We start from the raw sequence: 27513 nt of genomic DNA on the forward strand, positions 1-27513 counted from the left end.
TGTGTGAGTGTGTGAGTGTGTGAGTGTGTGTGTGTGTGTTTGATTTTAAAGGACCAGTCCAACATTTTTAGTGGACTTTATATCAGACTTGTCCTTTAAAAATGTGGAAATGTTTGATTTAAGAGAACATGATTAGCTTGTGGTTCGAGTACGTGTGTGTGTACATGTGCATGTTCATGTGTGTGTGTGAGTGTGTGTGTGTGTGTGTTAGCGGTCGAGGACGTGGGTCTTGTACAGTCGGTTCATCTGCTCCAGGAAGATGAAGGTGAGGACGGTGTGCGGGCCGAGACGAGCGTAGTACGGAGTGAAACCTTTCCAGAGAGAGAAGAAGCCCTCCTTCCCCACCACACGCACCAGCACCTCCTGCAGGGGGGGGGGGGGGGGGGGGAGACAGACGGGGGAGAGGGGGGGGGGGGGGACAGGTGGGAGGGAGACAGGTGGAGGGAGACAGGCAGATGTTACAGGTATAAAGCTCCACAGCGTGTAAAGATGGCGTCAGAATGACTTACCAAACCGTTTTTATACTCCGGCTTCCCGTCGATCATCCTCATGTTCTGAATCCTGACAGACAGACAGGAAATAAACCTCGTTAGCTTGATCGTATCTCGTTAGCTTGATCGTATCTCGTTAGCGTATCTAATTAGTGTATCTTGCTAGCATATCTCATTAGCTTGAGCGTTTTTCGTTAGCTTGAGCGTATCTTGTTAGCTTGAGCGTAGCTCGTTAGTTTGAGTGTATTTCGTTAGCTTGAGTGTATTTCGTTAGCTTGAGTGTATTTCCTTAGCTTGAGTGTATTTCGTTAGCTTGAGCGTATTTCGTTAGCTTGAGCGTATTTCATTAGTGTATCTTGCTAGCATATCTCATTAGCTTGAGCGTATTTCCTTAGCTTGAGCGTATTTCCTTAGCTTGAGCGTATTTCGTTAGCTTGAGTGTATTTCGTTAGCTTGAGCGTATCTCATTAGTGTATCTTGCTAGCATATCTCATTAGCTTGAGCGTATTTCGTTAGCTTGAGTGTATTTCATTAGCTTGAGCGTATTTCGTTAGCTTGAGCGTATTTCATTAGTTTGAGCGTATTTCGTTAGCGGACTGAAGACCGACGCCACATGAAGCATTTCTCAAATGTTTCTGAAGCGTTTTTAAAGGGTTTTGATGATGAATTTCTGACGTTATTATTGAACGTTTCTCTGATTCAGTTCTGAGGTGTTTCAGAAGTTGTTCTGCGGTTTATTACAGAAAAAAATCAACCAATTAAAACAAGAAGTTTTCACCTGGTCTTGACGATGTCGACGGGCATGGACGCTGCCGTGGTAACCAGACCACTGATCATACTGGCACAGAAATGACACAGAATATCGTCCCCGAAGTACCCTGAAAACACAGAGAGAGAGGATGACATCACCCGCAGGAGGAGGATGACATCACCCGCAGGAGGAGGATGACATCACCCGCAGGAGGAGGATGACATCACCCGCAGGAGGAGGATGACATCACTTCAGTGTTTCAGCTGTTTGATTTACCTGAATCCAGCAGCGCCTGTTTGGACTGAGAGTAGGAGGCCAACTGAGCTGCGTTCACCACCACCGCACGAGCCATGGTGGGAATACACCCCTGAAACACACACACACACACACACACACACACACACACACACACACACACACACACACACACACACAGAGACAGGTAGGTCACATTTCACCAGAACTTCCTCTACATAGAAACGTGTATCAGTATCAGTGGAAACGTTCAGTTTTTACCCTCCACAGAGTCGTGACTCCTTCTTCTCTGGTGATTCGAGCCAAAGCGTTAAAAACATTTGTGTAACCTCTCCTCTGATCTGCAGGAAGACTGGAGACAGACAGACAGACAGGTAGACAGGTAGAGAGACAGACAGGTAGAGAGACAGACAGACAGACAGGTAGACAGACAGACAGGTAGAGAGAGACAGACAGTTTATACTCAGTAAAACAGTTTTCCGTCTGTACTGTGATAGTCAGCTGACATGTTATCATGTGACCTCAGGTGTTATGATGTCATGTGATCAATTAATAATCAATTATCCATATGACAGTGACCAGATCAACATGTTATTAAATGTTCATGATTCATTTGATCAACTAACATCAGTTATTCAGATTCATAGTTTTTATTTAACTATTTTTAATCAGCAACTTAATTTTATTGAGAATCTGTAAAACTACAGCAGCTAAAGTAGCGTAGCTGCTAGCTTTAGCTGCTAGCTTTAGCTGCTGTGGTTTAGCTGCTGTGGTTTAGCTGCTAGCTTTAGCTGCTGTAGTTTTGCTGCTAGCTTTAGCTGCTGTAGTTTTGCTGCTAGCTTTAGCTGCTGTAGTTTTGCTGCTAGCTTTAGCTGCTGTAGTTTTGCTACTGGCTTTAGCTGCTGTAGTTTAGCTGCTAGCTTTAGCTGCTGTAGTTTTGCTGCTAGCTTTAGCTGCTGTAGTTTTGCTACTGGCTTTAGCTGCTGTAGTTTAGCTGCTAGCTTTAGCTGCTGTAGTTTAGCTGCTAGCTTTAGCTGCTGTAGTTTAGCTGCTAGCTTTAACTGCTGTAGTTTTGCTGCTAGCTTTAGCTGCTAGCTTTAGCTGCTGTAGTTTTGCTGCTAGCTTTAGCTGCTGTAGTTTTGCTGCTAGCTTTAGCTGCTGTAGTTTTGCTGCTAGCTTTAGCTGCTGTAGTTTTGCTACTGGCTTTAGCTGCTGTAGTTTAGCTGCTAGCTTTAGCTAACGGGGTGAAGCTGTTGCTGTTTGAGTGAAATATGTTTAATGTCTAAATGTTTTGGATGGTATAGATGTATCTGTCCTCTGCTGTCTACCAGAGTCTCTCTCACCGTCCGTCAGCTGTCATCCTGATCAGAGCGACCTCAGCTGGCGTCCCGACAAACGCTCCGGTGGCGCCGGCCGTCATCCCGATCAGAGCCTGCAGGAGGAGGAGCAGCAGCGTTACTGCCACGGTATTAACACACCGTCAGTGTTAAGTTTCACTGTGATCAGTTTAGTGCTCACTACTGTCCACACACCGGAGCATTCAAGGGCTGTAGGACATTACAGCATTTTTAAGCTAACTAACTTTTATCTCCTATTTTTTTTAAATGTGAGTTGAGCTGCGTGTGTGAGACGTGTTAAACGCTCAGCGAGGACACGCCGCTAAGTGTTTCCTGCGGCGTCACGCTCCAACCTTGAGGAAGAAGTTTGGCGGCCGTCCATCATCTCCGGTCATCTTCTCGAACAGGATGGTGTAGATTCCCAGCCGAGTTGTCGTGTAGGTGGCCTGACGCAACAGACCTGCGGACAGACTGAGACACAAACACGGCGACAGAGTCAACCCGCCGTCCGACCCGTCACCATGGTAACAGTAACAGAGCGGACATGACAACAAGGAGACGGGTACCCGGTGTAGATGCCTCCCACTCCCTCGTTCTTCAAGATGGACACCAGAGCGTGGAAGCTGGTTTTATACTCTCGAGCCTTCGTACCCTGACCGCTCAGCTGCATCCGGTTCTTCACCAGGTCCAACGGCTGCACGAAGACCGTCGCACCCATCCTGAGAGACAGACAGGTAGAGAGAGACAAGATGTTGGTTACATCACTGAGGTTTCAGACACTACAAACAGGAAGTGAACCCCTTCTGTCAGCTGGTCCTGAGACTTAATGATCAATAAGACCCAATACTGTTCAACCTCAGACCAGCACTGATCAATAAACTAACACAGATCCTGACCAATCACAGTCAGCCATAGAGAGAGATCCTGACCAATCACAGTCAGCCATTTTCCTCCTTGAATTTGAACTTTTCAGAGACGTTTTGAAGGAAACATGAAGTGAATGAACCCTGCTGTCCATCATGTTCACAAGTGTAGTGAACATGTGTAGTGAATGTGTATGGTGAACATGTGTAGTGAAACTGTAGTGAACATGTGTAGTGAGCGTGTATAGTGAACATGTAGTGAACGTGTATAGTGAACGTGTACAGTGAACGTGTGTAATGAACGTGTACAGTGAAAGTGTACAGTGAACATGTGTAGTGAACATGTGTGGTGAACGTGTATAGTGAACATGTGTAGTGAGCGTGTACAGTGAACATGTGTAGTGAGCGTGTATAGTGAACATGTGTAGTGAGCGTGTACAGTGAACATGTGTAGTGAGCGTGTATAGTGAACATGTGTAGTGAACGTGTACAGTGAACATGTGTAGTGAGCGTGTATAGTGAACATGTATAGTGAACATGTGTAGTGAATGTGTACAGTGAACATGTGTAGTGAACATGTACAGTGAACATGTGTAGTGAGCGTGTATAGTGAACATGTGTAGTGAGCGTGTACAGTGAACATGTGTAGTGAACATGTGTAGTGAACATGTACAGTGAACATGTGTAGTGAGCGTGTATAGTGAGCGTGTACAGTGAACATGTATAGTGAACATGTGTAGTGAATGTGTACAGTGAACATGTGTAGTGAACATGTGTAGTGAACATGTACAGTGAACATGTGTAGTGAGCGTGTATAGTGAGCGTGTACAGTGAACATGTATAGTGAACATGTGTAGTGAATGTGTACAGTGAACATGTGTAGTGAGCGTGTATAGTGAACATGTGTAGTGAGCGTGTACAGTGAACATGTGTAGTGAGCGTGTACAGTGAACATGTGTAGTGAGCGTGTATAGTGAACATGTGTAGTGAGCGTGTATAGTGAACATGTATAGTGAACATGTGTAGTGAGCGTGTACAGTGAACATGTGTAGTGAGCGTGTATAGTGAACATGTATAGTGAACATGTGTAGTGAGCATGTGTAGTGAGCGTGTATAGTGAACATGTGTAGTGAACATGTATAGTGAACATGTGTAGTGAGCATGTGTAGTGAGCGTGTATAGTGAACATGTGTAGTGAGCGTGTACAGTGAACATGTGTAGTGAGCGTGTACAGTGAACATGTGTAGTGAGCGTGTATAGTGAACATGTATAGTGAACATGTATAGTGAACATGTGTAGTGAGCGTGTATAGTGAACATGTATAGTGAACATGTGTAGTGAGCGTGTACAGTGAACATGTGTAGTGAGCGTGTATAGTGAACATGTATAGTGAACATGTGTAGTGAGCATGTGTAGTGAGCGTGTATAGTGAACATGTATAGTGAACATGTATAGTGAACATGTGTAGTGAGCATGTGTAGTGAGCGTGTACAGTGAACATGTGTAGTGAGCATGTGTAGTGAACGTGTACAGTGAACATGTGTAGTGAACGTGTACAGTGAACATGTGTAGTGAGCGTGTATAGTGAACATGTATAGTGAACATGTATAGTGAACATGTGTAGTGAGCGTGTATAGTGAACATGTATAGTGAACATGTGTAGTGAGCGTGTACAGTGAACATGTGTAGTGAGCGTGTATAGTGAACATGTATAGTGAACATGTGTAGTGAGCATGTGTAGTGAGCGTGTATAGTGAACATGTATAGTGAACATGTATAGTGAACATGTGTAGTGAGCATGTGTAGTGAGCGTGTACAGTGAACATGTGTAGTGAGCGTGTACAGTGAACATGTGTAGTGAACGTGTACAGTGAACATGTGTAGTGAGCGTGTACAGTGAACATGTGTAGTGAGCGTGTATAGTGAACATGTATAGTGAACATGTGTAGTGAGCGTGTACAGTGAACATGTGTAGTGAGTGTGTACAGTGAACATGTGTAGTGAGCGTGTATAGTGAACAGTGGTGACCTTTAGCTGTTTATTATCTGTTTTACGACCGTTTTCAGATCAGATGTGATGTTTAGGAGAGAGGGGAATCATCGGGTCAGCAGAGGGATGTTTAACGATCTGGATCAATATTTATCTGCAGATCATCGTCTCCATTAATTGATTAGTTGTTTTTATTAATAGTGAAATAAATAATATTTGTATGCTGTCTGATTTGGTCCTCAGTATCCCAGAATGCACTCTGGTTGTTTAACTGATAACAACGTTGAACTTTTATCACATTCATTAACTTTTACGATGCTGTTCATGACTGAATATTGATTATTGATTAGAGTCAGAAGCTCAACAGACGGTTGTGACTTCATATCTGACAACATTCATATTAAAGATTTTATTCTTTATTCTTTATTCAGTGATTCTGAGAAACGTCAGAAAAGGTGAAAAAACTATCAGAGAAGCTGGAAACGACATGTTTGACATCTGTTCTGTTCTTTGTTAACACACGCGTGTGGTTTTACAACGTTAACGTCACGTCTGAACACAAACACTCTACTGTGAAGCGTTGACGTTAATCTCTGCATCACTTAAAACCCTTTAAGCTCTGAACTTTACTTCATTCCAGCAGCTGCAGGTTTGAACTCTGACGACATAAACGCTTCAGAGTCACTGCTCTTCATCCTCAGTGTCCCTGCTCTTCATCCTCAGTGTCCCTGCTCTTCATCCTCAGTGTCCCTGCTCTTCATCATGACAACAGAAACCATCCACACCCACATCTACAGATGTTTCCAGGTGTTTCCAGGTGTTTCCAGGTGTTTCCAGCCCCCGGTGAACACACGCTGACTACACGGTGTCAGACAAGCGAGGACACAGTCAGTGTGACACCAGCAGCTGGCCTCTCGTGCACGCTCCTGAGATGCTTCAGAGTTAGTGCACGGCTGAAGGGGGGTCGTGACATTTAAAGGGCAGCTGCTGTCAGACAGACGCTTCATGTAGAGCAGCAGGATGCAGAACACACACACACACACACACGACTGTTCAGCTCACAACTGTGATCAGAACTGTTCTACGTTCTACGGTGGAGCTCGTGGCGCCGCCGACGTCTCCTCTGACGTGTCTGACGTGAGAGACGGTGAGTTTACATTCAGAGGAGACGTTTGAGAAGCTCGTCCGTCTCGGCTCAACTGAAGCCGGCCGGAGGCGTGGCCTGCTCCTCCTCACGTCACCCGGTGGGGCCGGTCACCTGTTTCAACAAGCCAATCAGCTCGCAGCACGGTCAGCTGGTCACGTCAGTTACCAACTGTCAGCTGGTTGAAACGGCAGGAAAGAGAGGATCACGCTTTTTCAGACGCTGCAAAACAGCTGAGAAGACGGCAGACAGAAGGGAAGTAGAGAGATGTTGCTATGGAAACGACACACCGTCTCATCTAGTCGCACTGGTGTAAACTGGGCCTTTACTGGTGTTAACGACAACTTCGCTCATTACTGAGTAAAGAGCCAATCAGAGTCATCTATCAAAGCACAGATTCATCAATGAGGAGAATAATCAATTGTTAAAAACATCAATATTGATCCATTCATCAAAAATACATCACTGAGTCTGATTGTGTTTTCATATCAATATTTCACCATCAGAGCTGAAATTAGTCGATTTATTGATTAGTCCATATTTATAAGTAATTAATTGTTTTGAGTCATTTTTAATGTTAAATATGAATATTTCTGGTTTCTTCAGTCTCTTCAGTCTTCAGCTTGGACTGAAACATTGATCCACATATTATGGATTACTAACTGATTGATTAATGGAGAACATGAAGAAGAGATGAACTGATAATGAAAATAATCTCTGGTTTATGAGCAGGCTGTGTGACGTCACACTGAGTGTTATTTAACTAAATATCATCAAACAGAGTCTCTCTCCTGAAACACGTGGTTACTTCCAACATAACATCTGGCAGCAGCTGGTTATCAGTTAATAATGTGGGTCTCTGAGACTCGTTAATTACCCTCATTATACAATCAGAGAGGCAGCTGTGATTTCCTCTCTGCTAGCAGGTAGCATGCTAACATGCTAACCTGTCCGGCCCGGGCAGAGGACCTCCAGAGCGGACTCAGCTGCGCCTCATCACCGCCCTGTTAGCTTTACATGATGCTAAGCTAACCCTGTAGCAGACAGATGAATGAAACGCTGCTAACTCTCCTGTGCTAACACTGACACACCGTCCACAGGTTCATTCACACTGACAAACTCAACGAATAGTAATTTAACTTCTGACAGCTAACACGAACCACGCTGTTAGCTAACACTCACATCTTCTGTTACTGGCAGAATAATAACACAGATGCTGACCTCTGAACCCTGACCTCTAACCCCTGACCCCGGCCAGTCTGCCTGAATGTTCCTAAAGTATTAATCTTTAAAACTGCTTAAAAACAGGAGGAGAAAGTACAATAAGCAGTCAGCTGAACAGCTAGCTAGACTGAGTGTTTGCAGGGTGCAGCTTTCTTCATAACACCAGTGTCCTGTTGAAGTTTGTCCCGGTTTAAACAGTGTCCCCGTTAGTGTAGCTGTTGTTCTGGTTTAGTCAGGGTTAACGTTGGGTTCTGGTTAGCTGTCACTGGGATCAATGGTTAAGGTTAAATCAACAGGAGAACAGATTTTACCACAACACTTGTCTGCTAGCATTAGCAGCTAACCGAATCTCTGACATTAGCACATTAGCAGCTAGCAGCGGCACCTACCCGGCCAAGCCTCCGAACAGGAACTTGATGGCCTTCGGGGAGGTTTTGGGCTTCGCCTCCGCCATGTTTCCTCCGGTCGGATTCCCACTGCCTGTGTGTCTCTGAGCCGGACGGTCCGTCTGCTCCCTCACACCGGATCGGTTCAGCAGCAGCAGCCGGGGCAAGGTGACTCTCTGTAAGCGGGGACGTCCGGAGACACGAAGCGCAGCGGACCAATCAGGAGGCGAGGACGAAGAGCGCCGAAGATCGACGAACAGCGAATGTTGTTTTGCTGCCTTCAGGGTCTCCTCAGCAGCTCGTACATCTAACACTCCGTGTTCTGGAGGGGCACATAAACGTTATTTAATGTTATTTTTATATCTAGATTTTCATTTCTCTTTAGAGAATGTCTCATATGCAATATTTTAGTCTGATATTTGATCATCTGATGTTTTTGTTTCAAACTGAACTTCTTCTTGTCATGAATCAGAAACATTTAACATCCCAGCAAACAATTTTCATTTTCACTAGGTTTTTTCAGGAATGTTGTCTTAACGGAAAGGAAACGTTCAATTTTGGTTGAAATGCGATTGTGCGGAACGTTGCTGGAAGGTTCTGTAAAGGTTTCACAAAAATAACCTTCAGGGAACGTCGCTTAAACGTTCATTACAGGTTTCACAACAATAACCATCATATCTTTAAAAAAATGTTTCCTGTTCAGGTAACCTTCAGGCAACAGTCCCAGAAGGTTCTCTAAAGGTTTCAAAAAATAACCTTTTGTTACAGGAACGTTCCGGAAACGTTCCTAGAACCATTGTACATTTAAAGAATGTTCCCAGTAACCTTCAGGGAACCTTTAGAGAACGTTCCCGTAAGGTTACCGGATTGCTGGGTTTTGGTCGTATATTTTTTTCTGAATCAGTGCTGATGATTAAAACTGTATTTACTGTATTCTATATTTGATTTATTTAAACAGTTATTTAGTGATAAACTGATGTTTCATGTTTCACTCTGATGTAAACACAAGCTCAAGTAAACTAAAGTGATTGACGTGGCTGAAATCCAATAGAATGCCACGCTTTACCCTTCCTCTCCGTTCATTGGTTGAGAGCTCTGGAGGGGCGGGAACTGTCAGATGCAACAGCTTGCTGCGGAAGTAAAGCAGCCTGCGGTGAGTAGAGACACAAACTGAAGCTTTTATCTGAATAAACTCTGTCTGACAGCAGTTAAAGACACTCTGAACGTTTCCAGCAGCTGCTGATGTTTTCTGCTCCGTCATGTTTGCGTTATTTTAACGGTAATTTCGCGGGGGTCGGTGTGACGGAGCAACTGGCTAACAGCTAACGTCAGGTTAGCATTAGCACAGTGCCGCTGAAGTAGCCCAGTTATCAGTTTTATTACATTAAATCTCATAAATAACTCATTATACTTATTATACAACTCACTGATGCTGTTAGATATAAAGCTCATGTATAAGTAAAAACTGAAACTACACGGAATAAAAGATAAAAGGAAAGATAATTATATTATTTTATTATTCTGTAACACCTAACCTGAAGCTTTTAAGTTTTATTTTATTATTTTTAACAGTTTAAAGTCACAGACTTTAAACACGAATCTGAAATATTGAATCAGTGAATCTGCAGTGGAGGAAAGTAACTACTGAAGTACATTTACTCAAATACTTTACTGAAGCATAAAACATCACAATGAGAAGCTTATAAATCAGACCGGATGATTAAAGATGAAACTAGTGGTTCTGTTTGTCACAGTGGATCAGTGAGTTTGTGTCTGAGCTGGTGAAACTCTCTAAAAAATTTCACACAAATGCAAAGATTAAAGAAAGTGTCTGAAAAATGAATCTAAATTAATGCAGCAGAACTTTGTTTAGTGACTCTACCGACGTACTTCTGCCTCACATGTGTGTACCTTCGCAGTACTTCATGTAGCAGTGACCTTCATGTACACACTTACTAGTAAACACGACACACAAAACTACAACCTGCTGCTGACTCAGCAGTATTGATAAAATACTATCATATATTTCATTAATAAATAATATAAGAAATGAAACTTTAACATATAAAAATAAAAATATTACATGAATAAATAAACAACCCGATCGATTTGTTTGTTTTCTTCTTCCTGCAGCAGGTGGCGACGCTGTGACATCACACCGCCAAGGTGTCCAATGACAGCGCTCGGATCATGGCGGCGGGTGGGGCACCACGCAGGGCGGACCAATGAGAAGGAGGGACAACCATGACGGACAGGGTCAGGGCGGGGCGGCAGCGGCGGAGCAGGCGGGGAACAGGGGGGTGAGACGGGCGGGGGGTGAGACAGGTGGAGGCTCCCCGCTGCCCGTCTTCCTGTTTCCCTCCGAGCTGCTGTTTCACTCTGAAGACAGAAACTCACATCGCAGAGTTTTAACCCTTTACAACCCGTACAGCTTCAACATGAGCTTCAAGAGTGAGGACCTGTCTGTCTGACTGTCTGTCTGTCTGACTGTCTGACTGTCTGTCTGTCTGACTGTCTGTCTGTCTGTCTGTCTGTCTGACTGTCTGACTGTCTGTCTGACTGACTGTCTGACTGTCTGTCTGTCTGTCTGACTGTCTGACTGTCTGTCTGACTGTCTGACTGTCTGTCTGTCTGACTGTCTGTCTGTCTGTCTGACTGTCTGACTGTCTGACTGTCTGTCTGACTGTCTGTCTGACTGTCTGTCTGTCTGACTGTCTGTCTGTCTGTCTGACTGTCTGACTGTCTGTCTGACTGTCTGTCTGTCTGACTGTCTGTCTGTCTGTCTGTCTGACTCTCTGTCTGACTGACTGTCTGTCTGTCTGTCTGTCTGTCTGTCTGTCTGTCTGTCTGTCTGACTGTCTGTCTGTCTGTCTGTCTGACTGTCTGTCTGTCTGACTGTCTGTCTGTCTGTCTGTCTGACTGTCTTTCTGACTGTCTGTCTGTCTGTCTGTCTGTCTGTCTGTCTGACTGTCTGTCTGTCTGTCTGTCTGTCTGACTGTCTGTCTGTCTGTCTGGCTGTCTGTCTGACTGTCTGACTGACTGCCTGACTGACTGTCTGACAGCCTGTCTGTCTCTCTGCAGTGTATAACAGCCTGTCTGTCTGTCTGTCTGTCTGTCTGACAGCCTGTCTGTCTCTCTGCAGTGTATAACAGCCTGTCTGTCTCTCTGCATTGTATAACAGCCTGTCTGTCTCTCTGCAGTGTGGTGTACAGCTCCATCTCTCTACAGAGTGGTGGAGGCGGAGGGCAGCGTCCGAGCAAAGTCCTGTGTTGACCTGTAAGAAATACTTCAGTACTACCTCAGCTATTCTAGCATCACTTTAACTTATCGTAGAACTTTAACCCACTATGACAAAATGTTAACTGACTAAGATAAAACATTAACTGACTAAGATAAAACATTAACTGACTACGATAAAACTTTAACTGACTACGATAAAACTTTAACTGACTACGATAAAACATTAACTGACTACGATAAAACTTTAACCGACTACGATAAAACTTTAACTGACTGCGATAAAACTTTAACTGACTACGATAAAACTTTAACTGACTACGATAAAACATTAACCGACTACGATAAAACTTTAACTGACTACGATAAAACATTAACCGACTACGATAAAACATTAACCGACTACGATAAAACATTAACCGACTACGATAAAACTTTAACTGACTACGATAAAACATTAACTGACTACGATAAAACATTAACCGACTACGATAAAACATTAACCGACTACGATAAAACATTAACCGACTACGATAAAACTTTAACCGACTACGATAAAACATTAACCGACTACGATAAAACTTTAACCGACTACGATAAAACTTTAACTGACTACGATAAAACATTAACCGACTACGATAAAACTTTAACCGACTACGATAAAACTTTAACCGACTACGATAAAACTTTAACTGACTACGATAAAACTTTAACCGACTACGATAAAACTTTAACTGACTACGATAAAACTTTAACCGACTACGATAAAACTTAAACCGACTACGATAAAACTTAAACCGACTACGATAAAACTTAAACGGACTACGATAAAACTTTAACCGACTACGATAAAACTTAAACGGACTACGATAAAACTTTAACCGACTACGATAAAACTTTAACCGACTACGATAAAACTTAAACCGACTACGATAAAACTTAAACCGACTACGATAAAACATTAACTGACTACGATAAAACTTTAACCGACTACGATAAAACTTTAACTAGTTCTTTGGTCCACATCAGTGACATCATTACTTCCCTTCAGGGTGGTGCGTCACCTGGACGTCTCCCCTCGTAACTGGGGCCGCAGAGATCGGTTCCGCCTGGAGGTGAGAGGAGGCGGCCAGGTGGGAGGACGGGAGATCTGGGCTGAGCTGAGAGGAGGAGAGGAGGGGGGAGGAGGAGGAGGAGGGGAGGATGAAGAGGAGAGGAAGATGAAGAGGAGACAAGGAGCGGAGGAAAGGAGAGGCCAGCAGAGGGCGCTATCTGCTTTGACTCCTCTGTCTCCTCTGCTGGTGCCGACACACACACACCTGCAGCTGCCCACCTGCACAGGTGAGATCACAGCTTCCACTTCCTACAGGTCAACAGTTACCAAATAATTAAAAACAAAACTGCTCATTATACCACAGCTATCAACCAATCAGATTACTAGGAGGGCAGGAGTATAATACTACATTACCCATGAGCCTCAGTGGCTATTGCTATGGAGACAACTGCATCCAGAGTTTCAGAACAAAACAAGTTTTACAAAGATGAACTTCTAACTTTAATCAGTCAGTCACACGGCAACAGAGTCTGGAGCTCTCTGATTGGACGTTACTCACAGCAGTGCATTATGGGAGTTGTAGTTTGTTATGGACAGACTGTGACAGCTCAGTGTTTTATTGTTTGTACTGATGATTCTGTGTGTGTGTGTGTGTGTGTGTGTGTGTGTGTGTGTGTGTGTTTGTAGCTGTGCGCAGTGTGTCTCAGTGGGTGGTGTGTGTGGCGGTGGCGGTGCTGTGTGTCGCCGTGTTGATGCTCCCCCTCCACACCGACAGTAGCTCTGTGGTTCCACGCTGCCTGCACGTCTCCACCAATCAGAAGCTGGTCTGCGCCTACACACTGGGTAACGCACACTCACACCTGTAACACACACACACACACACACACACACACACACCTGTCTTACAGTCCTTCTCTCTCTCAGGTCTTCTCACCATGGTGTTTCTGCGGTAACCAGTGACATCACCACGGTGTTCCTACGGCAACTGTGACATCACGCCGTCTCTCTCACTGAACTGCCGCCCACTATGTTTGAGTGACAGCTGCTTTCCATCGCCATGACGACCTCTGCACTGCTAAACCACCCGACCTCTGACCTCTGAGCTCCGTGTTGTTGGGTCAGAGGGACAGACAGGAGGACACCTGAATGTAGTCCGACAGGTGAATGAGGACGTGATTAACAGTCTTAATTAGTGTTAATTGAGTCCATTAACAGGTTAATTAGTTGCCTCAGAGTGAAAAAAACTTTATTTAAAACTGGAAACACACACATGTGAAATAAACCAGTGTGAATACTTCAGTAAAAAGTCACTCAGTGGTTCTCAAGCTGCGGATGGAGACCTTGAAAAGGGTCTGGAGATGACTGAAAAGACACAAATGAAAAATACACATTCCTGTTTGTTTCTTTCCGGTTTCACTTTGATTCATTTTTGCTTATTTTTTTCTGGTGAAACTGAATGTTTCCACCTCTTCAGGCCTCAAAATATCAAGTGAAATCCCTCAAGTAAGACAATATGAGATGAAAACCAGTCTGACGTCATGTGGAGTCAGGCTGCATCAGAGCTCAGTTAGATTCTATAAAGAGAAACCTGAAGTACATCAGTCCCTCCAGGAGTATTGAGGCCAAAAATGTTTGATTTTGCAGCAACTCTGATGGAAAATAATTAGATTAATTTTCAAACTCCTACCATCCTTGAATAAAAAGCATCCTGCATATCACAGGAACAACTCTATTTCAGTGCTAATGGACTCAAAGTTATAAAAACCATCTGTTGATTTGGACATTTAATGTGGAAAAGTTGCAGTAATTTAGCAAAATTGCAGCTCTTGCAAATATTGCAGAGATCGCAAAATCACAATTTCCTGGAGGTGAGTGATAAAAACAAATTTTAGATAAATGATTCCTTCACATTTAGCGTTCGGTGTACTTATTTTTGTTCCTTCATCAGGGTTGTAACTAATGACTATTTTAATTTTCAGTTATTTTTTCAACAAATCGATATATTGTTTTGTCAAGACACATTCCCAGGAGACGACATCCAACCAACAGAACAACACGGCTGATCATTTTCTCAGTTGATTTATCGTTTTATCTATAAAACGTCAGAAAACATGTTTTGTTTTGTCCAATCAACTTGTTCTGTCACAGAAGAGCTTCGAATCACATCTGAGAAGCTTGAAACTGAATTTTTGAGTTACTAAAACAATTATTTGATTATAAAAATAGTTGCTGATGAATTTATCTGTCGATCGATCAGATGAATAATTGATTTCTCTGTTTGTTGTTCCATCACCAACATGTGAGTGTTGTTTATCTGCTTGAATCTGAAGTATTTCCATGTCTGTCCAACAGCTGAATAAACTGGATTCCTAAACCAACAAGCGCAGAAAGTGTGAATTATGATTTTAATAGTTTTAATGTTCATTCTGCAAAAATAAACAGACGTTTGTTGTTACAGTTTGTGTAAATGTGTTCAAAGTTTCTAACAATTTATCTGTAAACTTTAAACATGAATTAACAATAAGTGAGACTATTAAAGCTTCAATGAACCAACACAGCCTCTGAACACACAGCAGACGTTAGCTTAGCTGCTAAGTACTAATAACAAGTTCCCACTCTGACCTGAGGATGTCCACATTTATGCTACACACACTATATGTACATTAATTACACATTTAACACCTTAAACATTAATAATCCATTAACTATGTTAGCTGGATGAGAATTAACAGGATCGTTTTAGCCTCATAACAGATTGTTAACTTGGATTAGATAAACCACATTCAAATAAGAGCCTGGACAGAGCTACTAACGTTAGCCTAAACTCTGATAGCATCCATTTAATAATTCATGCTCTTGATTTAATAATTTGTGGTCTTGATTGATCCATTTAGTCTGTTTCCCTCTTGTAGACGGCCACAGACCACATGGAAACCAAACACACACACAAAACATCCATATTTTTATTTATCCGGCTGAGATTCTTCTAAAACATCTGAACCAAACAAACGTATGTTACATTTGTCCAGGAGTCTGTGTCATGAATCAAGTTCAACCCAGTCAGTCTTTCTCTGAGTTAACAGGCTTCACTAAACCTGACTCTGTTAATCCTGATAACTGCTCGCACACAGCTGCTCACACGATCAGATTAGAGTGTAAAGTGAGACTGTTGCTGCTGCTGAAGTCAAACTAGAACCTGTGGAGTTCCGCAGTGACGCGTTTCGGCTCCTCTGATGTTTTTTTTTTACATTTTAGCTTAACTTCAGAACGACAACACGTTGGTTCAGTTCAGAAGTGATGCTCCATCATGACAGAGGTGATGGCATCATCAGCCTGTCCCTGCTCAGCCTTGGTGGGTGTGGGCGTTGCCATGGAGACGGGGTGGTTGTTTCCTGTTGTATGAGGAGTTAGTGATCAAATTTAGAAACATTTTCCAAAACACGATTGACAGAGACAAAGATCGATTGCAACTAACATGTGATCAAGTCCATATACCTGATAGAGATTTTGTGCAACACATGATTGATTGATCGATTGATTGATTGATAGTCTGTAAGGTGAGTGAATGATTCAGAGTGTTACCTGTAAACCTGCGTCGATATAAAGACACCATGATGAGAGTGGAGATGACGCACAGACAGAACAGCACTAGGTGGCAGACAAGTATGAACGCAAGGGGTAGGGCTGCCGACATAGGGGGCGGGGCTTCACAGGCGATGGGTGGAGTTGTGGAGACAGGGGGCGGGGCTGGTGAGACAGGGGGCGTTATGGTTGCAGTTTTACCTACAGAGAGAATCACACCTGGCCAGGTCAACGTAGGGAGATGATCTTATGTCATGCTGTTTACTTCACAAAGTCAAACTTTGTCATCACCATTTTAAACCTGCAGTGCAGAACTTTTACACATAAATGAACGTCCGCTACGAGTTCACACAATGTTGATTAAGCCTATCACCACTAGATAAATCTCTCTGTACTTCACAGTATACAGAGTGTTTAAATCTCATTTTAAATTCCTGCGCTGGCTGTTTGGCCGTTAATCATGTGGCTCTTGCATGTGTCAGGCCGTATTCAGACTAGATCAGGTGTTGATCATTCATGGTGATAAACAGACATAAGACAGATATTCAAATTGTACATCAAACTCCATTTCTGTAAACTCCATTGAGTTTCTTACATAGATTACAACCAGTTTTTCTATCTTTCTGAAAAAATGTATAACCAGGAAGATCAATACAAAGTTTACATGACAGTCAGAAGAATGAACGTGGATTAAATCAAAGGTAACTTCCTCACCTGTGACAGTGATCCAGCTGGATGGAGACTCTCCATGACTGCTGATGTTACACTTGTAGAGGCCTTCATCAGACTTGGAAACATTGCGGATGGTCATGTGACCTGCAGGCTCAGTCCTGATGAAGGAGCCATCTTTATAGAAATCAGCTGGGAGGTTGGAGGTCTTTGTTTTACAGTGCAGAGTGACATCATCTCCCTCCATCACAGGGAGGACAGGACTCTGCAGGATCACTGATCCACCTCAACACAGAGACAAACTACAGCATTTCATCATTTACACTCAGCTTCATCAATACTAACTCCACAGTCTGATCTTACCAGTGACAGTGCTGTTGATGCTGTTACTGGTTGCTCCCTCTCTGGACTCACACCAGTAAACTCCACTGTCCAGAGGGTGGATGTAGCTGATCTTGCAGGAGGAACCAGCTCGTTCTCCCCAGTTGCCACATTCAGCTCTGGTTTCTGTGGTTGTATTCCTCCACAGCCTCCATCCAGCAGAGCTGTCGTCCTCCTCACAGCTCAGAGAGACAGAATCTCCTTCAAACATCTGAGAGCTGCTGGGACTCACAGTCAGACCAGCTAAAACATAAGTATTATGAGCTTGATGTAGTTAAAGTATTGCAGTAAAAGTACATAAGTATTATGAGCTTGATGTAGTTAAAGTATTGCAGTAAAAGTACATAAGTATTATGAGCTCGATGTAGTTAAAGTATTGCAGTAAAAGTACATAAGTATTATGAGCTTGATGTAGTTAAAGTATTGCAGTAAAAGTACATAAGTATTATGAGCTTGATGTAGTTAAAAGTATTGCAGTAAAAGTACATAAGTATTATGAGCTTGATGTAGTTAAAGTATTGCAGTAAAAGTAGTGGTTTGGTCCCTCTGACTGATATATTATTATATATGACATCATTAGATTATTAATAGTGAAGCATCAGTGTTAGAGCAGCATGTTACTGTTGTAGCTGCTGGAGGTGGAGCTAGTTTACACTACTTTATATACAGTTAGCTAGTTTAGTCCAGTGGTTCCCAACCTAGGGGTCGGGCCCCTCCAAAGGGTCAGCAGATAAATCTGAGGGGTGGTGAGATGATTAATGGGAGAGGAAAGAAGAAAAAACAAAGTTCTGATACACAAATCTGTTTTCAGTTTTTGGACTTTTTCTCTAATCTTTGATTTTTGCTGAAATATTGGATCATTTGAACATTTATTGAAATGAAAGCATGTGAGAAGTTTAGAGGGAAAAATCACTATTTGATGGAGTATTATGAGCTTATTATGAGCCTTGTAAAATATATAAAAATAAATAAATGTTTAGTATTTTTGTTTCAACGACTGAAAGGATGAATTAATTATCGAGTAGAAATCCTTCCTGTCCTTTACTGATAATGTCATGTTTACATTTATGTTCTCATTTCATAAAATCTGTCATATGTTCATGAGACATCTCCGTTTCTATAGAAGATTTAAAATGGGAAAGTGAAATACATTGTAATATTTTCCTTTTTATGTATGGATTCACTGTGTCATGATTCAATTAAAAAAACATATTTTAAAAGGACAATTATTTAGTTTTTGGTCTTTTCATAACTGCTGGAACAGTTTTTGTCATTGTGTTTATTTGAGTGTGCGGAAGCTCTCTGCTGCTGCCTGCTGGACACTGATGTGTAAAACACCAACTCATTCAGTTATCAAAGACAACAAACTATATAATTACCTGTAATTATGACAGTAAACAGGAAATACAAATGTGTGCAATCTGTTCTTTCTGCTGCTGTGTATGTTGACTGATACGTGTTCTACAACATGTAACTGACCTTCAGCGTGTCTGCAGCAGAGCACCGTCGTCACACCTGAAGGGAAATTGAGGTTTCACACTTTAGCAGAGAAAACAACTTGACCGCAACTGACACTAACAATAAGTTTCAGCCTTAATCCTGTGTGAATGTGGTAAACAGGATACTGCCACTACCACCTACACAGCAGTCAGTTTATAGATGAAGAATGATTGATATGATAGACAATAATCGATGAGTCGTTAAGTTAACATTTAATCTGTTAAAGCATAAAAGAATCTGCATTATACTAGTGATTAAATATACAAGACTTATTTCAATGTTTAACTATTAAATCCATCTGTACTGTTTATGTTCTGAGTCTGAAAATCACTAGAATGAAAAATACAATAATAATAATAACAATAAAAATACAATTATAATAATAATAACAATAACAATACAATAATAATAATAACAATAAAAATACAATTATAATAATAACAACAATAAAACTACAATTATAATAATAACAACAATAAAAATACAATTATAATAATAACAATAAAACTACAATTATAATAATAACAACAATAAAAATACAATTATAATAATAACAACAATAAAACTACAATTATAATAATAACAACAATAAAACTACAATTATAATAATAACAACAATAAAAATACAATTATAATAATAACAACAATAAAACTACAATTATAATAATAACAACAATAAAAATACAATTATAATAATAACAATAAAACTACAATTATAATAATAACAATAAAAATACAATAATAATAATAATAACAATAAAAATACAATTATAATAATAATAACAATAACAAAGTAATTATAATAACAATAGTAACATACAAACAATGTGTGTGTGGATTTTTAAAAGAGACAAACAGTTTTAAAACATAGAATGAAGGTTGTGGGTGAAATAGCTGATTATTAATATTAAACTGTACTTACAGATCAGCCACTGAAGAGATGTTTGCTCCATTCTGCCATCCACTTGTATGAGACCAAACACTTGACACTCCTTCTTCTTCTTCTCCTTCTTCTTCTTTTTCTTCTTCTTCCTGTTTGTAGGTGATATGGTTTCCTCCGCAGCAGGTGAGCTGAAATGATCTCAGGAGCTTCGTTAAAGATCTCAGCTGAGGGAGGAAATAAAAGATAAAACATCAAAATGTGAGATGAGTGAAGCATCATCCATCACTCACACACAGGCAGTCCAACTGTCTGTTCTGTATGTCGACATATTAAATATCCTGCGTGTGTCTGTAGCATTATGGGTGTGTTAGCATGTATGATAGCACGGTATTAGCATTAGAGATGAGCTGTTTCTATGATTTACTGCAGATCATCGTCGCTGTCAGAGGACACACAGCAGCCTTCATCATCGTCATCACCAGACTGTCAGCTCCAGACTTTCTATAAAACACAATGAAGCTCATTTACATGATGATGTGGAGAAGGCATGTTTACAAATGTCTGCCTTTAAACATGAACGGTCCTCACCAGTCTGATCATTTCAGGCCTGACGTCAGCCTCTGAAGGTCAGCTGTGAATGTGTGTGTTACACAATCAGGAAGTCAGGAAATCAGGAAGTGTTAGCAACATCCGGGTCATGTCTTTAATAGGAAGAAGGAGTGGGCGCCATGTTTGAGTCCGAATTCATTTCTTATAAGACATCCATGTCATTAGCTTATGTTAGCATGCTAAAATGCTAAACCTTAACTGTTAGCATGGTAAACATGCTAGCATTATCAATGTTAGCATGCTAAAATGCTAAACCTTATCTGTTAACATAGTAAACATGCTAGCAGTATCAATGTTAGCATGCTAAAATGCTAAACCTTAACTGTTAGCATGGTAAACATGCTAGCATTATCAATGTTAGCATGCTAAACTGCTAAACCATAACTGTTAACATGGTAAACATTATACCTGCTAAAGGTCATGCTAGCATTATCATTGGTAGAATGTTAGCATGCTAAAATACGATACGATAATCGTGGTGTGAAAACACCGGCACATAACTACAACACAACAACACAACAACACAACAACATAAGAACACAGGAACAGACCACTGCAGTCCGCCGCCTCACTCTGAGCAACAGCATGTTCTCAGTTTCCCCTGAATGAAGGCAAAACTCCTCTCATCTCAGATCAACTACGACTCCCAGGATGCATTTCAGCAACAAACCGCTGCAAACAGCTTTACAACCTGCAGAGTTAATTCAGTTCACTTTGGAGTGAATTCACCACGGCGACACATCATGTTTTAATTCAACAATGAAGTGTTTTGAATTTGACCGGCTTCTTCTCCATAGCAACAGCAGCTGAGGATCATGGGTAGTTTAGTATTTAGAGCTGTCCACCAAAATGACAGAAAAAATGTGATTTGTCAGAAGTCTAAACCTGCAGGATTGTCACATTATCAGGAGAGTTTCTGTGTTTCTTGCGTAGAGAACGAGGAGAAAACACTTCACCCTGTAAACAACACCGGTCAAATCAAATCAATAATGCAGTTACCAAGAAAATGATCACTATCTTTTGCCATGAAATAAAAATTGAATGATATGAATGCAAATGGATGCAGACATCAGGTATCCAGTCTGTGAGCAGAGTTTGAGCTCAGAAACAGAGACAGTGATAAACGACCGCTGACCACAGTTTCCTGAAACAGTTTTCCACTGAAGTTAAGATTCTGAAGAAGCCGCAGACTTACTGGAAATAACATGAAATAGATATTTACGTGGTAAATGTCACAGACTGCAGCAGGTGATATTAGTGTTGCTATAAGTCTGTATTATAAGATACTGGACTCACTCGGTGCATGAAGAGTTTCTGGGTTTCGTTGTGGCAAAATGAGTAAAAAAGCAAATCTCACTACAGTGTTGTCAGACTTTATTAATGAAGAGAAGAGCAGACCAACCTCTAGCAGCTGTTTAATCTGTGCACCGTATTAATCAGTCACTCCAGTAGTGATTATTGGGGGTCTCAAAAATTGTGATACAATTTGTGATGTTTTCTGTGCTGTTATTAAGGTAAAATTGCAAGCAAATGAAAACAATGTGATTCTTTAAAAACTACCACCGATGAAGAGTCACATGTTATCACCTGAACACACCACACAGCTGCTGCTTCTGACCTTCTGGTTTGCTGCTGGCAGCCAGTGGGAGTTACTGGGAACGGAGTCATACGGTGGCGTCTGGGTTTGGGTGCAGTTGCAGGTAAATGTTTGTTTGTTTCATCCACTCTTTGACATAATAAGGGCCTGAAATAATAATTGTTTGGCATCTTTCTCACAACTAACGGATACATTTGGTCTCCAGGACCCATTTATTTAAATACTTACGAGTCAGACATTTTTTTGCAACGTCTTTTACCCTGAAAACCCCTGAACGACCCCATAGACTCATCTCTGTCTTTGACTCCTACCATGAAAGGATCAATATCAACTCTATATTCTTCCATTTCAAACTAAAGCTGCTCCTCTTATTGACTATTACACCTGCTTGGAAACACGACCTAGATTTGAATCTTTCAGATGACCTGGTTCTCAGTAAGATACCTTCCTCCTCTAACTTATACGGTTCAAAGTAGTACATCGTATTCTTATTTCCGAAACAAAATGAGCTAAAATGAACCCGAGGTAGATCCTATCTGCCTCACGTCTTCATATGTTCTGGTATGTTCTTGCTTAGCTGAGTTTTGGAAATTAGTTTTCCAAACTCTCTTAAATCTTACAATGTCCCATCGAGCCTAAACTAAACTTCCTTCCTACGACACATAGACGTTGTCCCTCCTTCTCACTCCCACTGGATTAGACACCTGTAACCTATAGAATAAGCTCTATAGAGTACTTGGCCCTTTCCTGTCCTTTTATGGGAAACCTGAGGTCACCTCTGAGTAATTGCTCCTGTTATTATTATTATTATTATTATTATTATTATTATTACTTGACTGTAAATTCTGTTTGCAGGTTTTTATATTTATTTAGAGGTGGTGTGAGGTCGCCTTCAGCTTGGGGGAGTGTAAAGACATTAAAGACATGTACAGAGTTCACTGGAAGGATCTTAAAGTCCCGTCTGCTACACACTGATACTACACATCAGACTAACCACACTGAGCTGCTGCTACTTGTGGTTTCTACGGGGCTTTATTTAGCCGGCAGGAAGAGGCGGAGCTAGAGGACCTTTCTTTGCAAAGGGGACGTTCTTTTTCTTTTATGAGTGTGATCACGCTGTGCAGAACGTTTACAGCTACTGACGTCTGATCACAGTTGCGTCCTGAGTGTGTTTACACCTGCGTGAACATGTTAATGTCAGGTGTAAATGAGGTAACAGAGTCTGACAAACCTTATCAATCCTCAGTCTCAGTGTAGCAGCACAACAGTTTATCCACAAGTCCAGAGGAGGGAAGACATTGAACATAAGGACTGGTCCATTTGCAGTTTTTTATCACTGAATGTGAACATGTGTTCTTCTGTTAACAGCTTTACTGTGGCGTTCACTGACTAGGCCACCAACAGCGTTTTACTGTCTGTCTACTGACTTTCCTTATTCGGTGGTTGAATGTCTGACAGCACTTCAACAGGTGTGTTTCACAGAAATCACATGACACATGGCAGACACGCCCTCAGGACAGAGGTGATAAAAGCAGGAAACCAGGAAGCAGCAGCTTCAGTGAGGACGAGCAGCTCGACCATTAGCAGCTCAGCCGTCATGGATACTTCAACATCTGTATTATCCAGGGCGGTCCTCACCAGTCTGATCATTTCAGTCCTGACGTCGGCCTCGGAAGGTAAGCTGTGAGTGTGTGTGTGTGTGTGTGTGTTACACTTTTACCTGTTTACCTCATTTGCTTTGTCATGCTAGCTGCATGTCAGTCTGTCTGCCACCATTTTGATCCAGACTGAAATATCTCAACAACTATGGGATGGACGGCTGTAAAATTAGTTTCACACGTTCATGTTCCCCTCAGGATGAATTATAATCACTTTGATCCTCTGACTTTTTATCTGAGCCATCATCTGGTCAAAGTTTACTCAAATACCTGCAAAACCGATGACATCATCATCCTCAGCTGGACTTTGTGCTTACTGCTAATAACCCAACCCCCCCCCCAGGAGCACACAGTGGCCAAACTGTGTAACTACAACTAGGAGAGTCTAGAAGAGTCACATGATCAAATTATTTTATTCTAGTGAGCGGAGAGCATGCTCTACGGACCCAACAATCAGGAAGTGTTAGCAACATCCGGGTCATGTCTTTAATAGGAAGAAGGAGTGGGCGCCATGTTTGAGTCCGAATTCATTTCTTATAAGACATCCATGTCATTAGCTTATGTTAGCATGCTAAAATGCTAAACCTTAACTGTTAGCATGGTAAACATGCTAGCATTATCAATGTTAGATGCTAAACCTTATCTGTTAACATAGTAAACATGCTAGCAGTATCAATTTTAGCATGCTAAAATGCTAAACCTTAACTGTTAACATGGTAAACATTATACCTGCTAAAGTTCATGCTAGCATTATCATTGGTAGAATGTTAGCATGCTAAAATGCTAAACCTTAACTGTTAACATGGTAAACATGCTAGCATTATCAATGTTAGCATGCTAAAATGCTAAACCTTAACTGTTAACATGGTAAACATGCTAGCATTATCAATGTTAGCATGCTAAAATGCTAAACCTTATCTGTTAACATGGTAAACATGCTAGCAGTATTAATTTTAGCATGCTAAAATGCTAAACCATAACTGTTAACATGGTAAACATTATACCTGCTAAAGTTCATGCTAGCATTATCATTGGTAGAATGTTAGCATGCTAAAATGCTTAACCATAACTGTTAACATGGTAAACATTATACCTGCTAAAGTTCATGCTAGCATTATCATTGGTAGAATGTTAGCATGCTAAAATGCTAATCCTTGACTGTCAACATGGTAAACATATTACCTGCTAAAATTCATGCTAGCATTATCATTTGTAGAATTTTAGCACGCTAAAATGCTAAACCCCCTTTTTGAAGGCTGGAAGGGAAACAGCTTCCAAAGGTGATTGATGAGGAGAGTCGGGGAAGGAAGGTGTATTAGCTGTAATATAACTCTGAACCTGGAGGAATCTGAAGAAGTGGGATTATAAATAAGGATGAAGGATCCTTTAATCAGGTTACTGGTTTGAGTAGGTGAAGATTACTGGTGTATGGATCTGGTCAGAGAATCACAGGAACAGGTACACAGTTTATTGGTCAACCAAGTTCCAATCTTGCTGTATCACTGTTAAATTTACATGTGACCAGGTGCAGGAATTAATACATGCGGGTGTAACCAGTAACCAGTAAGTCAGTATTCAACAAGTTACTCAGTGTGGGTATAAACCACCATCGAGCCATCATATTATCATGAGGCCATTAATAGAGCTTGCCCATGTACTACTGCTATACAGGTGAACTCAAGTTTACTTCAGTAAATGACAGACTGATAAATGGATTAATAACATAATGTCTAGTATACCTGTTAACAATATCCTAGCTCAGTTAGCCTGGATGAACAGAGCTGTCAGTAACTCACTAGTGGAGAAAACTAGAAACTTCAATATTTTACAGTTTAGAGTCTGTCCAGTGATACATATAGCATTTAGATATGAGGTAAACAGGAACTGTCGTCCATTACTCACTTTCTGGCATTCGCACAAAGCAAAACCAGCAGGAGCACATGTTCCTGGCCAAAGTTAGCTCCTCCATAGCACTAATTAGCATGTGGTGACTACCCTGACTCAGCACTCTGTGACCAGCAGAGGGCAGCATCAGTTTACCGGTGTCTATATTCAAGGGGCTTTCTCACAGAGATTGTTTTAAGGTAGGGAATATTTTATATATAAAGAGGACAATAAACACTATGCTGACCATTGGTTTGTCTGTTTCTGTTCAGACCATCAAGACGTCAAAGTGCGTCCTGGACAGAACGCTGCGCTTCAGTGTCAGGGTCCAGACGGTACCATCAGACTGTTACAGTGGAGCAGACCTGACCTAAAGTCTGGCGGTTACGTCTTCTTCTACCGTGACAAGCGCTCAGTTCAGTCCTTCCAGCATCCGTCTTTCCATCGTCGAGTGCAGCTGATGGATCCAGAGATGAAGAACGGAAATGCATCTGTGATTCTGAAGAACGTCACCATCAGCGACACCGGAACATACGAGTGTCTTCTTTCAGTGAACAGCAAAGGACACAGAAAGAGAGCCACACCTGAGACCATGAACACCATCGTCCTGAAGGTCGAAGACTCGGGTGAGTTTGTAAACTCAGCCTTAATTTTTTTGAGTATGTTTACATCAATACAGGAATGAAACGTCCTGGTACTTCTGGTCTGGACTGTACCTGACAGCTGATATCTTACACCTGTTTCTGCTCTGCAGGTCACACGGCTGGAAACACAGACGATGGAAAAGACATGCGTGGACGTTTTATAATCATTCTGCCAGTAGCTGGTCTGATTATTGTTCTTCTTGTTCTCATGATCTTCAAGAAATCTAGAGGACATTTGGAGAATAATTCAGACCTGCCTGCTGTTACATAAAAAAAAAAAAAGACAAAAAAAAAACCCTTCATCCTCCTCCTGGAATTGCCACCTTATCGTGGTGGAGGGGTTTGTGTGCTCAGAGGATCCTGGGAGCTGTTCTGTCTGGAGCTTTCAGCTCCTCGCAGGGTTTCCCTTCGGCAGCTTGGTCCCAGGTGATGAGTCAGACGAAGAGCAATTCAGAAGACTGAAAGCTCAGGGTGGAGGCTCTCCCCCTGCAGCTGACACAGATCACATGTTAGTGAGTTCACCCTTCATCCTTTTCTGACACTGTGGAAGTTTTGTATCTGACAATAAAGTTGAGAATGAACTTTGTGTTTTCCTGCTGTGAAGATGATTGTGGAATAGTTTGAAAAGGAAATGAGATGATTAACAAATATAAAACTGAGGTATGAACACTAGTGTGTATATATGAATCGTGTGTATTTATAAAGTAGTAACGGCTGTCAGGAAGTGAATCACCGCTGGTTTAGATGCTTTTCTTTGCTGCTGATTAATATAAATGAAAGAAACTCTTCAGCACAGCAGCGGTTTGTGGATTTAAAGATTCAAATCAAATCAGTCACAACGAGTTTTAATCTTAAGTTTCATCAAACTTCTCTGAACGACACGTAAGAAAACTCTCAGGTACAAACTAAAAGTACTTAAAGCAACGTGTAAAAGTCACTTTTACTCAAGTGGTCACATGATTGATCACATGACGGAACAACCGATCAGAGACATGGATCGACCCAAGTTAACTCAGTGCTGAGTTATTTCTGCAAGAACATATTTAATTATAGGTTTTATTTCTCTGGGAATAATTATCAACAATCTGAGATATTTATAATGTATAAACATATAAGGAAGCAGGCCGGCAGGATAGTGATGGACCCATCACACCCGACTCACTGCCTCATCAGGACCAGGACCACCAGGACCCCCTCCTCCCCCCCCCCCATCACACACACACAATAATATATTCACACCCAAACTTGATGACATGAATTCTTACTATTTTACAGTTTTTTAGGCCTGTATAACAAAGACTTTATCAATCAATCAATCAATTTTTATTTATATAGCGCCATATCACAACAGAAGTCATCTCAAGGCACTTTTCAC

General features: G+C 41.5%; 4 protein-coding genes across 19 annotated transcripts in view; 2 read left to right on the forward strand and 2 right to left on the reverse strand.

Annotated features, from left to right (window-relative positions):
- The window catches only part of slc25a11 (solute carrier family 25 member 11), an 8677-nt gene extending 15 nt beyond the window's left edge, over positions 1 to 8662 (reverse strand). The window contains exons 1-9 of the mRNA XM_042401864.1: positions 8444 to 8662; positions 3401 to 3553; positions 3188 to 3305; positions 2841 to 2929; positions 1759 to 1849; positions 1519 to 1609; positions 1270 to 1369; positions 510 to 561; positions 1 to 363 (exon numbers count right to left, since the gene is read on the reverse strand). The exon at positions 1 to 363 is cut by the window's left edge and continues 15 nt beyond it. Coding sequence (XP_042257798.1) covers positions 208 to 363; positions 510 to 561; positions 1270 to 1369; positions 1519 to 1609; positions 1759 to 1849; positions 2841 to 2929; positions 3188 to 3305; positions 3401 to 3553; positions 8444 to 8508 — 915 coding nt within the window. The 5' untranslated portion in view covers positions 8509 to 8662 and the 3' untranslated portion in view covers positions 1 to 207. The remainder of the gene's footprint in view (positions 364 to 509; positions 562 to 1269; positions 1370 to 1518; positions 1610 to 1758; positions 1850 to 2840; positions 2930 to 3187; positions 3306 to 3400; positions 3554 to 8443) is intronic.
- An 832-nt stretch (positions 8663 to 9494) lies between these two features.
- On the forward strand, positions 9495 to 15188 carry LOC121889727 (motile sperm domain-containing protein 1-like). 3 transcript variants are annotated; one of them, XM_042401918.1, is made up of 6 exons: positions 9495 to 9593; positions 10574 to 10891; positions 11641 to 11716; positions 12729 to 13018; positions 13419 to 13574; positions 13656 to 15188. In XM_042401918.1, the coding sequence occupies exons 2-6, from the start codon at positions 10666 to 10668 to the stop codon at positions 13682 to 13684; spliced, it is 777 nt and encodes a 258-aa protein (XP_042257852.1). In that variant the 5' UTR covers positions 9495 to 9593; positions 10574 to 10665; the 3' UTR covers positions 13685 to 15188. The 3 variants fall into 3 exon arrangements, with proteins under 3 accessions (XP_042257852.1, XP_042257853.1, XP_042257854.1); XM_042401919.1 differs by having other exon boundaries at positions 9505 to 9593; positions 10577 to 10891; XM_042401920.1 differs by lacking the exon at positions 9495 to 9593 and adding an exon at positions 9625 to 9772.
- On the reverse strand, positions 14704 to 25753 carry LOC121889711 (low affinity immunoglobulin gamma Fc region receptor II-b-like). Of its 14 annotated transcripts, XM_042401883.1 has the most exons (10): positions 24249 to 24346; positions 23673 to 24195; positions 20335 to 20447; positions 20171 to 20247; positions 19786 to 19970; positions 18843 to 18878; positions 17346 to 17606; positions 17028 to 17267; positions 16314 to 16514; positions 14704 to 16123 (listed from the first exon to the last, which is right to left on the reverse strand). In XM_042401883.1, the coding sequence occupies exons 5-10, from the start codon at positions 19814 to 19816 to the stop codon at positions 16020 to 16022; spliced, it is 873 nt and encodes a 290-aa protein (XP_042257817.1). In that variant the 5' UTR covers positions 19817 to 19970; positions 20171 to 20247; positions 20335 to 20447; positions 23673 to 24195; positions 24249 to 24346; the 3' UTR covers positions 14704 to 16019. The 14 variants fall into 14 exon arrangements, with proteins under 14 accessions (XP_042257817.1, XP_042257818.1, XP_042257819.1 ...); XM_042401884.1 differs by lacking the exon at positions 24249 to 24346 and having other exon boundaries at positions 23673 to 24222; XM_042401885.1 differs by lacking the exons at positions 23673 to 24195; positions 24249 to 24346 and adding an exon at positions 23184 to 23261.
- On the forward strand, positions 23308 to 26719 carry LOC121889737. Its single transcript, XM_042401934.1, has 3 exons — positions 23308 to 23628; positions 25767 to 26120; positions 26249 to 26719. The coding sequence occupies exons 1-3, from the start codon at positions 23400 to 23402 to the stop codon at positions 26407 to 26409; spliced, it is 744 nt and encodes a 247-aa protein (XP_042257868.1). The 5' UTR covers positions 23308 to 23399; the 3' UTR covers positions 26410 to 26719.
- Positions 26720 to 27513: the final 794 nt, after the last annotated feature.

Source organism: Thunnus maccoyii, chromosome 22 (assembly GCF_910596095.1).
Source record: "Thunnus maccoyii chromosome 22, fThuMac1.1, whole genome shotgun sequence".
NCBI lineage: Eukaryota > Metazoa > Chordata > Actinopteri > Scombriformes > Scombridae > Thunnus > Thunnus maccoyii.

Excerpts from the sequence above, each read along its gene's own strand:
- LOC121889727 (XM_042401918.1), top strand. The coding sequence starts at position 10,666 with ATGAGAAGGAGGGACAACCATGACGGACAGGGTCAGGGCGGGGCGGCA. Across the intron at positions 10,892-11,640 it reads CTTCAACATGAGCTTCAAGA|TGTGGTGTACAGCTCCATCT; the intron begins GTGAGGACCTGT and ends GTCTCTCTGCAG. Across the intron at positions 13,575-13,655 it reads GGTCTGCGCCTACACACTGG|GTCTTCTCACCATGGTGTTT; the intron begins GTAACGCACACT and ends TCTCTCTCTCAG.
- LOC121889711 (XM_042401889.1), bottom strand. The coding sequence starts at position 19,816 with ATGGAGCAAACATCTCTTCAGTGGCTGATCT. Across the intron at positions 17,607-18,842 it reads CTGCTGCAGACACGCTGAAG|CTGGTCTGACTGTGAGTCCC; the intron begins GTCAGTTACATG and ends CTTATGTTTTAG. Across the intron at positions 17,268-17,345 it reads CATCAACAGCACTGTCACTG|GTGGATCAGTGATCCTGCAG; the intron begins GTAAGATCAGAC and ends CTCTGTGTTGAG.
- LOC121889737 (XM_042401934.1), top strand. The coding sequence starts at position 23,400 with ATGTCTGACAGCACTTCAACAGGTGTGTTTCACAGAAATCACATGACA. Across the intron at positions 23,629-25,766 it reads CCTGACGTCGGCCTCGGAAG|ACCATCAAGACGTCAAAGTG; the intron begins GTAAGCTGTGAG and ends GTTTCTGTTCAG. Across the intron at positions 26,121-26,248 it reads CCTGAAGGTCGAAGACTCGG|GTCACACGGCTGGAAACACA; the intron begins GTGAGTTTGTAA and ends TCTGCTCTGCAG.